General features: G+C 37.3%; 1 protein-coding gene across 1 annotated transcript in view; it reads right to left on the bottom strand.

Moving 5' to 3' along the window:
* Window positions 1-13,616, bottom strand: part of LOC306844803 (phospholipid-transporting ATPase VA-like) — a gene marked incomplete at its 3' end in the record, with an annotated part of 44,969 nt that overhangs the window by 6,494 nt on the left and 24,859 nt on the right. Inside the window, exons 11-16 of the mRNA XM_079377176.1 lie at window positions 11,936-12,039; window positions 10,879-11,005; window positions 10,238-10,422; window positions 7,781-8,132; window positions 2,994-3,070; window positions 810-935 (exon numbers count right to left, since the gene is read on the bottom strand). Of these exons, the coding sequence (XP_079233302.1) occupies window positions 810-935; window positions 2,994-3,070; window positions 7,781-8,132; window positions 10,238-10,422; window positions 10,879-11,005; window positions 11,936-12,039 (971 nt within the window). The remainder of the gene's footprint in view (window positions 1-809; window positions 936-2,993; window positions 3,071-7,780; window positions 8,133-10,237; window positions 10,423-10,878; window positions 11,006-11,935; window positions 12,040-13,616) is intronic.

Raw genomic sequence — 13,616 nt, 5'->3', positions numbered from 1 at the left:
TATAAAAAAAGTAACGTTAAACAATTAAACAATATCTTAACACATCAGAATATTCATTTGAACTTTATTAATTGTGATTAGTGCTGAATGTTATAGATGACAAAGATTTAAGATATTCAAAAAAGTGAATTTTTCTCTCTTAAATCAAATATTTCTATATCCAAATCAATATTGCATCCCTATTTGTTAGTCAGTTATAAGAAGTCGCACGGGTATATTTGTAGCAATAGCCAAAAGTACACTGCATGGATCAAAATTACAGATTTTTATTTTATGCCAAAATCATTAGGATATTAAGTAAAGATCATGCTCCATGATGATATTTTGTAAATTTCCTACTGTAAATATAATCAAAGCTTAATTTTTGATTAGTAATATGCATTGCTAAGAACTTCATTTGGACAACTTTAAAGGCGATTTTCTCAATATTTTTTATTTTTTTTGCACCTTCAGATTCCAGATTTTCAAATAGTTGTATATCTCAGCCAAATATTGTCGAATCCTAACAAACCATACATCAATGGAAAGCTTATTTATTTGAAAAATTGACCTTTATGACTGGTTTTGTGGTCCAGGGTCACATTTAGGTATTTCTTAGCCATGCAAGTATAATATACAGCAAGCTTGTCATTATTACAAAATAAACTTCAGTATGATACAACACTGGTTACTGTCTGAGAGTTTATTTTTGCAATAATGACCAGCTACTATGCATTATTCATGTCATATTGTAGTCCCTTTACAGTAGTTAATAACCTATACAATAATGCCAACTATAACCAGGAAAGTAGCAAACTTCAGGAACTCACAGCATTTTTGTAGAAGAAGTAGAGGATCATATTGGCGAGACGAGAGTAACACCAATGGCCGTGAACCAAGAGCAGCTTCTGCAGGTATCGAAACCGTGGCAGGGCAAAGTCACTGGCCATTACTGCCTATGAAAACAATGTGAACAGAACAGTGAAGACAGTGAAATGTTAGTAAAAGTTCTGTGCAATTAAAACTATTTTAACAACGCGATGGATCACACTAGTGCATGAATAGGAAAAGCTTTAAAGATACAAAAATAGGTTTTACTTAATGCTTATGCTTGTTAAATACTCAAAAAGGTAAAAAATAAAACACTCCTTTCCTATACTGTTACATAACCACATTCATATAAACAGGATTTTGATGACATCTTGCTCAAGGCCCAAGATCTATCAAGGGAGACACACACAAACATGGTGGCATGGCATCCATATACATTCATAAGACAAAAGATTAACATCAGCCTGGTGACAAAACCCTTGTGAGGACATTTTTGCATGAAAGAATTATGAAAAGCCTTCCTGACTGGAATCTGGGAAAAATGATCCCCCGTCCATTACCCATCTATTCTTTTTCATATGTTTTGGACAGCTGCACGCGTCAGGCAGTTAACATGTCATCTATCAGCATGACAGATACCGCCTTGTCGCCTCTAATGGCGTTTGGGATTTTAATCTGTTACAATTGGCCTGACAGCGGCATCAGCTATATTCTCCATCCTCATTGTCATTCTCTCCACATCATGAAAGCATAAAAAACACAGGTGAGATCAGTTATTACCCTACTATGTTTGGTACATTATGGTCTATGGGACAGAGTCATAAACAGATTCTCATTAGGGTTGTTAATACGGAGCGCTGACCTCAACGAGATCTCGGATAAGAGGAGTGTAGAGTGCTGCCTCATTACATCCAGATCTTTTGCGGAATTAATTAATCTGCATGACGCTTGAGACAGAGCGTCAAACAGATGAGCTCATGGCGCTTCCTGTCTCTCTTCTCACCTTAACAGGATGTATATTATGTAGGCCTGCCACTGAGAACAGAGCTGAGGGGGGTGGGTAAACTATTTGTGGGCAAAGTGGAGATTTTCTGAGAAACCAGAACGAGATAGGCTGTTCCCAGAGACGAACAAGTGGAGGGCGCTTTATAAATGATCCACTGAAGGAACCATATGCTGCATATTGCCCAAACAAAGCAAAACTGCTGCCACTGCATACAGTGCATTTAGGTTAACATGGGTCAATATATCAAGGGAAGAGTCAGTTTTTCAAATAGTTCTGCTTTAGGACATGTGGCAGTATAATACAGTACCAAAATTCTTTGTAAAATTATTTTTTTTTCTCCTTAAAATCAAGCTACTCTAGTATTTTTTTAAAACCGCGGTTTCAAAATTCATATACAAGTTCTAACTGAATGGAATTTATACTGAATACACATTACCATTCAAAATTTGGGGTCAGTAAGATTTTTTTATTTTAACGAAAAATACTCATTTAAAAAGGATGCATTAAACTGATCTAAAGTGATAGTAAAGACAATTATAATGTTACAAAAGGAACATTCTTCTGTTCTTTTGAACACATTCAATTGAATTAAAAAAAAAAAAAAATTCCATAAAAATAGTTAGCAGTCAATAATAGTTAATTGATAAGAACTGTCTCTTAAGCAAGAATAAATAACATTTTAAAATATATTAAAACAGAAAACCGCTATTTTTAACTATTTTTAGTCAAATAAATGAAGACTTGGTGAGCAAAAGACTATAAAAAAATAACATTATAAGGACTATAGCATTTTTATAGCAAACAGGTTATAACGCGTGTTCAAACTGTGTAATTTATGCTGTAAAACAAAAAAATAGTATTTAATTATTTGTATTTAGGGTTGTTTTCCCTGTAACTCATAATTGGGTTGTGAACCGCTGCTATAAGGTACCATTTATTAACTGTCTGAGTACAGGCTGTCTCCGTATCTTGGCCAAAACATCTTCATAAAACATGAATTATGTACATCCAGAACCTTGGTGCATTAACTCTGCAGTCCTGCTTTGCAATGCTCATTCCTCTTGTACTTTACACTTAAGGCAGAGTGTAAAGTGTGGCCACAATGTATGGCTCCACCATCCACTTTCAAACACCTTTATCAGCATTACTTCCTTTGATCTTTTCAGTTTCTCCTTACCTGCATGCCCTCCTGTCCAGAGATCCCCACCCCTACATCAGCCACTTGGATCATACTAACATCATTAGCTCCGTCACCTAGGATGAATGAGAATAGAGACAAAAAGAGGGTGAGAAAGAGGGGTAAGTGAGTTATCAATTCCGTTTCACTTTGCACAATGTCAGCCTGCATTAATGCAAACACTGCATCAGGAGCAAAGTGCTCCGCTGGCAAAAATAAACAACATAAATTATCTGCAAAAGAGCCCAGAAACAAGCTGCAGTTTCTGAAATTAACTGGAATGACAGTGCATTAGTAGGGTGACATGACTTTACATCAACGTCACCTTTTACACATCTGAAAAATGCTTACTACACAGTCAAAATCACACAGGAACCCAAAGAGGGGACAGTCATGCTAAATTTTGCATTCCATTTATCAGTTCAAGTTTAAGTTTGAGCTGCAAATTAGTATAGGAATGTTTAACAAAGCATCTAAACGCTTCAAATTAAATTCTTGATATATTCTCAGATATTCTTGCTTTGTTTCATCCTGTTCTATATAACTGAAGTTTTAAACTTCAATTAAGCCCTACTTAAACCTACTTAAACCTACTGAAACCTCAAACAGAAAAGGGTATAAAATACAAAAATGTTGGCTTTAAGAGCTATCTGACAGTAAAAAAAAAAAGCTTAATTTTTAGTTAGAGCAGGATAAAAGGTTGTGTATGCTTGATTGCTGGAGTGTGAAATCATTAAAGGTGCCATAGAATGCATTGATACAGTATTTTAAATTGTTCTCTGATATCTACACAGAAGGTATGTGGCTTAGGTAAGGGCAAAAAATCTCCAGAAACGATTTTACATGTCCATTTACAACCCTAGGATTTCTCCCTAGAATGAAACTGTCTGTTATTGGCTTATTTGGCAGGGTCATGAATAATAATGAGCTCTGCTCTGATTGGCTGTTTCACAGTGCTACTCAATGTTGAGCTCTGCTCTGATTGGCTGTTTCACAGTACGGCTCATCAGCAAGAAGGAAGCACAGGGAGGAAAATATATATTTAAATACTTTCTCTCGCAGTTATATCGTCGGGTAATTATACTGTATATAAAACGCGGGCATCAGGGAGCCGTTATTAATATGCGAGGCATTGAAACTGCTTTTGAACGATCCATCGATCGTGTTATAGTTTCACTTTCAAGAGACGCGATCACACAAACTATGTTTACATTATGGAGCAACAGTACTTACCACACATTTCACAAGATCAGATGCTTGTCAGTGGTGCTCAGGATCTGTAAGTCATTCGCCATCATCCTCATCTCTCCTTACTGAGAGTGAAATCTTATGTACTGTAACAGGCTACCGCTAGCAAGGAGCTAACCATGTCCCTTTAGTGGCTCGCGTTATTTGCTTTCTGTGCCTTTCTGAATACAGACACCAACCCATCCCTGCACATCACACCCCCTGCACGGCCTGGAACATAACATTTATTTTGTTATTTTCGCTGTTGTCCGCGCTTGTTTATTTACAATACCTGCAGAGCTTCTGATGGTTCGGCCAGCTTAGAACAAGGGCGGGTTTATGCAAACGTTGGGGGCGTAGTGATCCCGACTGTTGCGTCACAGTCGGTGTTATGTTCTGATTCACCTGTTTTTCAGTGGTCTTTTTTAATCACGTGATTTACATATGAAGGAGAAAACTATGGTGTTTGAGGCTCACTGTATGTCATTTCCATGTACAGAACTGTTATTATTTAAATATGCCAGGGTAAAGACAGTTTTTCATTCTATGGCACCTTTAACATTATGATACAGACTCAAAACATTTATAACTCTTGAATATTTTTGATTGTCTGCTGCATGAAAGGCTCAGTCCAAACAGTTAAATAAGCACATCAAGACATAATAGACATAATATTTCAGAATATCTGATCATAGGAAAACTAGTTGAGTTAGACATTAAAAAACACCCTGAGCTAAAACAGACCGAAGGACTACAGAAAATTTGGTGGATATCTCTAAAAAAAAAAAAAAGAAATAAAATGGGCACAAAAAAAAAAAAAAAAAAAAAAAAAAAAAAAAAAAAACAATTTGCATTTTTTTTTTTTTTTTTTTATAATTAAAATCTGCTCTGACCACCCCTGTATATAAACATGGGAATGAAGGTGTGGCCATTTTCACAGAAGAAGAAAAAAAAAAAAAAAAGACAACACCATTACATGATTATGAACTGTAAATTGACAACATTCTGTCTTTAATTTCTGTCTGGTGAGAGGCAGAGTGTACTTCAGATAACACTATACGTGTTCAAAAGTGTTTATCTTGGACCTTTGAATTTGCCTTGAGGAGGTTTTTAAAATCATCCTCTGTTGCTTGAGGCATAAGGCGCAGTGCTGACTTGACCCCAAGCTATCATCAAAAGCTGACTTTCAAGCTAAAAAGCCAGTAGGCTTTGAAGTATATAGAAAAGTAAAAGCCTGCTGAGACCGTCAGTCGCCTTTGTCCAAACTGAAATAAACAAACATGGCAGCCAAACTCAACAAGACCACCTTTATTTGAAGAAGTACACCAACAAAGCAAATATGCTTATCGCGAGAACCGGTAACATCTGTTGTGAACGTGTCTGAACACCATAAATTTCCATTCATTAGAGTCATGCGGTGAAGATGGCAAGGCTCGGATTCAGTCTGTAATGAAGTCTGTCAATTTCGAGGCAAAGGAGTTTATTTACAGCACCGCTGAGCATCATTTGAACACTCCCTCTCTCATTCTCTTCCAAAATGACAGTGTTAAGGTTTAAAAAAAATAAAATAAACCATACTCTTGTCTTTCCATGAGACATAAATGAATTACAAAATCTTTATTAAGGCGGGGGGAATGACCTGAGGTAACCCGCTCTTTCTGCAGGCAGGTGGCTCAATCTTGATGCACCTTGCATCTCTCCCTAAAGCCATCTGGATAATTAGCCAGAGTGCTGCGTAGGCTTGTAAATGTGGCATTCTGCGCTGGGGAAAGGACAGACACGTGCTGTCCAGTCACCACTGAAATGTTTACTTGCAACACCCGGGACCATTAATCTCCAAATTCAACTTGCCAAGCAAAAAGTACGAGAAACAACAAAAACAATGAGCATCTATGCTACACATTTTGTGCATCTTATAAATAAACACCAGTTATTGTTTAAAGGGACAGTTCAAGCTAAAATGAGAATTCAGTAATCCTTTACCTCACCCATTTGAGGACATATTTTGTACTGGTCTCAATTTTCCATGCAATTACAGTGAATGGAGACTGAAGCTTTCAAGCTTCAAAAAGGATGCAAACGTTTCAGAAAAGTTATTATGCACTGATAAACTTCCCACAGTATCAGTGAGCTGAACTCCAGTGCTAGATTCAGAGAGGAATCATTTAAAAACACTTCTACCAGTCAAGAACAACTTGGGTATATCAGAATGAGCTTTATTGCCAGGTAAATTAACATATACGAGGAATTTGTTTTCGTGACAGAAGCTTCCACAGTGCAACAGAATGACAGTGACAGAACAAAAACACAGATAATAAAAAGAAGAACTAAAAATAGAACAAGTAAATAGGGAATAACCATTTAAATAATAAATGTTTAAAGATTAAGCGAAAACCTATTTTGCTCTGACAAAATTCTTATTTTTTTTCCTCACAAGTCCTTTTTTAAAAACATGTATGAATGGACTTTCGGAATAAAATTTGCCTAGTGATATAAATATATAGTTCAGTCATGAAACTCTAGATGGCGCAGGCTGACAGGTTGTTAACGTAACTGATGATATTAAGAGAGTTAAACGACTTGGCACAAGCTGATTGGTTCATGTTGCATATGTCCCAATGAGCTTACTTCTTTGCATTTATATGGCTGGTTAGCATTCACTTGAGATTCCTGTAGCCCTCTTTCAGAGTTTCTCTGAAACCTCCACCTTCCCCAGCTCCACCTGTATAGATCAGCTACAGGTTATTTTATATGCTATTTGTGCAGCAGCAGTATGTCTTAAATACTCACGGCACCGTATCGCCATATGCACTGGCAGTAGCAAGTTCCTGTACTTGCTTGCAGTAGTAGCAATAATCTACAACTACAGCAATAACCAACAGTAGCAGCAAAATAAGCAGCAGCGTAGCAGATCTATTCTGCCAAGACCAAATACATTAACATTGTCATATCCATTACCATTCTAAAATCTTCCGAGAGTTGCCATGATTGACATCTCTTTATCATCACTTTTGATCAATACAAAACAATACAATACATTTTTGATAACAATTTCTGAGAAAAAATTCAAAAAGCTTTTGAAAGGTAAATGTCCAAACTGATCACGTTTTCTTTTGAAAGAAGGGAATAAAAGAAAAATCTTTCAATTATAAGGATAGACTTTGTTGGAGTGACAATTTTTACTCAGACTATTTCAATGGTTCTCATTAGTGTGCTTTCAAGGCTTCAGTCTCTGTTTATGTAATTGCATGGAAAACTCTTGAAACTACGTGAGGGTGAGTAAATGATACCATCTTCAATTCTGGGCGAGCTATTCCTTAAACCCAGTCACCAGCATTAGTACTGTGGAACGCAGTGAAGTTCATTTGTGTGCATCATCTTAGCTGCAGTTGTGTGAAGTTTATGACCACTAGAAGCTTATCACTTGCAGACTGGGCTTTAAAAACGATTTTTATGCAACAAATTCAGCTAAATGAAACGCTGTTAAAAACACACTTGAGATTAAGCATTTGCAACAAACACTGAATTAAAAAAAACGACCAAGAAAATCCACCACATACCTATTGCCAGCGTCATGACCTTGAGCTTGTTACGCACTAACTTGACCACCATACTCTTCTGCAGGGGCGTCGAGCGACAGCATAGAACGGACCTGCAACTTCGAGCCACGGCCAGGAACTTGTCCTCCAAACTCTTGTCCAGTGCGTAGGACAGGGTTCGACCATCGATCACCAGCCCTAGTCGGTGCACCAGGAAGGGGCTGGAGTGGCCAGAGGAGGCCAGGGAACACACCGGAGAAGAGAAGTGGATGCCACCATAGTCTCCAGCTGCTTGAGGATCTGGTCGAGGGTTGCAAAGGAACTTGGCCTGGATGTAGTGCAGACTGTTCTCAAGTAATACAGCACAGGCCTCCTAGTAGGAGTTCACATTCAAACGCAAAAATCAGGAAGGTCATAAAAGGACAAAGATATCATGAGAGTCAGACAACATCTGGCAAATAGAGAGAGACAGAAAAAATAAATAAATAAATGACTGCTCGGAAATGCAACAAAACAGATCACAATTATGGTATAAATTATAACACATTTACTGTACCAAATCACTTTTATTAAAGGGATACTCCACCAAAAAATTAAAATGTTGTCATTGTTTAGTCACCTTCATGTGATTCCAAACCTCTATGACTGCCTTTCTTCAGTGAAACATAAAAATCACAGAGAATGATAGTCAAAATGTCTTCTTTTTGGTTCAAAAGTAATCCAAACCGCTTGGTTCCCAACATTTTTCTTCTTTTGTTCCCCAGAAGAAAGAAATTCATACAGCTTTGTAATGATGTGAGGGCGAGAGTATGATGATGAATATTTTTTATTTTTGGGTGAACTATGCCTTTAAGCAAAGAAAAAGTTCTGACTAATACAGCAAGTCGGTGATTAAGACATTCCAGTATGACAGCTATTTGCCTGTGTGGTTTTTCAAAACAAAGCTCATGTGGATGCTTCACGTGTTCTCCAAGGAGACAAAATGAAACCTCATGAGAGCTCATTCAAGCCAGTTCAGCTGTTCTATGGGGGAAACACCCACTGTCTAAAAGTGGACATGCATGGGAATACGCAAATAGTTTGATATATGGGTGTTTTTTCAACTATAGACACTTTTGGTCCTTTAGGTCTAAATAAATTACTTTACAAAATATTTTCATGTGTGGTGGGCAGATATGGACTTTTGATGGCTATATCTTAGAGAGAAGGTTAGCTTGATAAAAAGCCAATAAATGCAATATAACTACTTAAAATGTCTATTTAAAGTAATGATTAAAGATTATGAGGGCACACATCTAAAAATTCTGTGCATGGCAAATTATTTATAATAAACGCTGCAATATCCCATAAATATAAAAATGGTCATGACTGACTTTAATTTGAAGATAACGTGTTGTCGGCACTGATAGCCTTGTGGGCAGCGCGTTGACATATAGTGCCATTGCGCTTTGGACGTCCCATGTTCGAGTCACGGGTAATGGGTTCAAGAAACACATTACAATTCAATTAATATTAATATTTACTTAAATTAGAACATGAAAATGAATCAACATTAATTTTTGATATTATTTATTGTGTGCCGGTGCTTAGCTGCTTTTGTTCTCAGTGCTGTCAGTGGAAAAACTGAAAATCTTAACAGCAGTTGCTGATAATTAAACTAACTAAAGACGACATTTGAAAAACAAATAACAAAGAAGGATAAACCAAGCAATCCCAAGAGAAAAATAGTGTTGGGATTAGTTATACAATAATATTATTTAAAAAAATAAGTAATCAGCCCTTGGGAGATTAAAGTGCCCATAGTGAAAAAACACACTCATATGGTAGATGGGTGAGGGAAAAAACATATAATAGTGGGAGAAATGGAACTACAGTTTGTGTTTTCAACTGGAACAATCAGGCCTACAAGTTATGGGCAATACCTTCAGACATTTCTGTCATTCCTGGTTGCAAAAAGCAAAACAAGAACAATCAAATCATCAGAATAAATAATTAAATATACAGATCAAACAGAATCTACACCAAAGATATAATTATAAAAGGCTTTCAAGCCCTTGTGAGAACTGATATTAAACATTTTCCAAATTCTGTGATTGCAGGCAAGTTGCCAGCTAGAGTGGGCAGCCTGAAAGTAACAGTTACTTTTTTATTAAGGCATTTGTGAAACACACTTTCCCGTAGTTTTAGGAAGTCTGAGACATTTCAAGCAAATCAATTCTTTCAAACATTTCACATTTAAACAAATTGGTTCTCAAGTTCAGTTTAGTGATTATTTGTGGCCTTTAACGTCATATTGTTAGGAGATGAGGAATCTGACTAAATGATTAACTGCAGAAGTAATCAACAGATCAATTGTTTATCAAAACAGTAATTAAACATAGACTGAGTCTCGCTCAGTCAGCATTTAGAGGGAGAAGGAAGTGAGTAGAAAGGGCAGAGCCCATGAGGAGAGACTGCAGCAGTGCATGCTGGGTTTACCTGCGAGTCAGCATTAAGAGTGATCAGCTCCTCCTCTGGGTCCAGCAGTTTGCAGGCATAGGCAATGTTGATGGCAGTCTCTTGTTTATCTCCTGTCAGCACCCAGATCTGGAGACCGGCTTTCCTCAGAGAGGCGATGGTCTCGGGAACCCCATCCTGAAGTCTGTCCTCAATACCTGTTGCTCCTATTTGAAAAAGACAGAGAGAAAGATTTTAAGTGTCTGGTACTAAGCACTTCTGTTTTGAATCTCGAGATGCTAATAGGATAGTTCACCCAAAATGAAAATTCTGTCATTGTTTACTGACCATCAAGTTGTTTCAAGCCTGCATGACTTACTTTCTTTTGCTGAACATAAAAGAAAATATCCTGAAGAATTCTGGTAACCGAACAGTTGCTGGTCTCCATTGAATTCCATGGAAAATTTACTATGAAAAGTCAACGGGGACTAGCAACTTTTTGCTTAGCTACATTCTTCAAAGTATCATCTCTTGTGTTCAGCAGAAGAAAGAAACTCATACAGGTTTGGAATGACATGAGGGTGAGTAAATGACAGAATTTTTATTTTTGGGTGACCATCCCTTTAACATGAGGTGTAAACTAGTCCTTAATGGACTAAGAGTGCTTTAGGAACTATGATTACCCAGAAGTTGGAGGTTGGTCTCTAGTCGTAATGCAGACTCAAAAAGCAGCTCCTCTCTCCTCTGTATGGCGGTCTCTGCTTCCAAGTGGCGTTGTAACCAACTGGCATACTCCTCCTTACTGAGAACCTGAACCAAACAAATACAATCACATCACTGATAGAGGTGCAACATCAGCATTAATTGCAGTAAATGAGTTTTGATTAAGCACTGGTTGTCACACTGTTTCAAAAGTTTTTCTAGCTTCAAAGGGATGTGTGAAAAAAGGAAAAAGAGAGAAGAACGCAATAAGGTATTCTGGTTGCTGGCTTAAAAAACAAACAGGTGGAGAAAATAAAACTAACAATAAGAGGCTTGTTAAACTTTAAGCAGCTCCATTTATGTATTAATTCACACTTAGCTGTGTGAAAAATAATTGTATGCAAGCTGTTCAAGGCTTCCCTTCTGTTAAGGTGACTATTTAGCAACAGTGATAATGAAGCATGCCAAAAAGAAGAAGAGATAGAATTCATACTTTTATTAAAATTATATAGGAAGTGTTAGGTCACAGCTGGGCTTTAGTGAGAAAAAGGGGGAAAGTAACGTTTTGTTGGTTAAAATTCTGATTGTCAGTGACAGCAGAAATCTGCTTCAGCAGGTCCAAGGAAGCATGTGAAAGTTTGTTGAAAAATTGGGAAAAACAAAAAACAAAACAAGAACACATCTCATCACATCATATGGCAACCAGATTCCCACAAGGAGCTCAAGACACCGAGTTAACAAGTCAGAGAAGAGAGTGAGAGCATATATTACTATCCATGAGATATGGAGAAAGAATAGAGATGAGAAAAAGATGGACAGAGAGTGAGAGATCTGTTACACAGATCAGCATTCTGGGAAAAATCTCATAGACTTGTAAACCACCTGTGCACAAACACTTCTATTTTTTTCAACACGAACACTTTGTTTTTATCCAGTAAAGTCCACCCAAAAGTGTAAATGACAAAATAAAAATGAGGGCTGTCATATATATATATATATATATATATATATATAGTTTCTACTGAGAATCTGTGTTACCTTTTTGGCTATACAGAGTGTTCTGAGACCGTCTGCAGCATAAAGATTTAAGTAGTTTTGGGTTTTATACAAGATTTTTCTTTGTCGCTTTCCTTTGCAATCATCTGCAATACAAAAACACAAAGAAAACCAAAAAGAAAATTAGACAATCCATCAAAATATTCTAACATTTAGAGAAGGCTTTACTAAAATAATATTAAACAGTGTGAAAAACACAATGTAAGCAGACAGCTAAACGAATCACTTCAGCCTCTTCAAGGATGGTTCTCTATGTTGCCATTGGCCTTCTCAACAAGGCCATTAGATTTAATCAAGATGGCAGAGCGTTTTGACAGGTTGACTGGATAAGCTGGCTACGGAGCATTTTGAGGTTTATCGCTCCTGTGTTATTGCTCAGTGCATTGCTTCCTGGCAGGAAGAGCAGAACAAACTGTTTGGGATGATCACTTCCCAACATGGACGACCGTCAGCCAAGACGAGGGGGCGAGAGTGCCAAACCTCACATTTTCACCGAATGATTCATCACCACCCCTGCATCTGTGGGACGACTGGACGTGTTTTTCTAGAGACTGATGCACTGACTAAGGTATTAAATGTTCTTAATAAACCTATAGATAAAGTAAATCCCCATATCATGCCCTGACATGACCCTTCAAAGAGCAAAAAGGAAAAGTTTAAGAAAGTCTTTCATAACATATGCAACAGTATTTAAAAAAGTTTAAGTGGGGAATTCTTAAACCACTAGCAACACAAATGGAGTAGTATCTTTCATGTCCACAGCTCACTCTATGTAGGACGACCTATGAAGTATGTACAAAAGCAAGTAGAAGTATGTGCTGAGAATGTTGAAAGCTTTACTGAGCCATAGAAGATAAACACAAAATTAAGCAAATAAAAAACAAACAAAAAACACAAACTACTAATTCACCTTTAAAGCTTGCCTAAAAAGAAACTAAACAAAAAACACCCTCAAAACAAAAAGCAAACAAAAACACCAAACAAACAAACAAAAAGCAAACAAATTTAACCAGAGGGGCGGCTACTCACAGAAAAGAAAATTACGCACCAGTTTCTTATTACTAAGAGACGGAAATGATTGCCATTCCCTTAGCAAAACACGGCGTCCTTTCCAACATTGGTAATGGTGCACACTTTGGAACATTTTTGTCCATGTCCTTCATTTTAACACGCTACATAATGACTGGTACTGTTTGTTTTTCCAGATCTGCATGGTTCCCCGGTTAAGACAGCTTTATGTCAATGAAGTTGTAACAATTCACTTGTCAAAGACTCGAAAGCTGTGTGGCTCAGGCTGGCACCTGTAGTCTGTTTTTTGTGCATTGTGTCATTAGACAAGCATGGCAAACATCCCACTGCTTCTGAATTGAGCAACTGTACCTTCAGTTGGTCTGCTGTGTTAATTGGAAGCCTACACCCAGAGGTGAAAAGTGGCTCTAGCCCCAAAAGTACAGGAATATACACTGAGCGTGTGTGTCTATGTGCATAAAACAGCTCATAGTCTGTAGTGAGGCACAGTCTGCGTGTGTTTGTGTGTAGTTTTATGCTAACTAACCCCAACATAGGCTGGACACTAATAAACCTGGGGGTTTTTAAATGTATTTCCAGACTGCCAGCTAAACAAATGGCAGAAAGGGGAAATGACATAACTACTTGCAATGGC

The sequence above is a fragment of the Barbus barbus genome (assembly GCF_936440315.1).
Source record: "Barbus barbus genome assembly, chromosome: 25".
NCBI classification, from domain to species: domain Eukaryota; kingdom Metazoa; phylum Chordata; class Actinopteri; order Cypriniformes; family Cyprinidae; genus Barbus; species Barbus barbus.
Note: the sequence above shows the minus strand (reverse complement) of the source record. Positions and strands in the feature narration are given on the sequence as shown.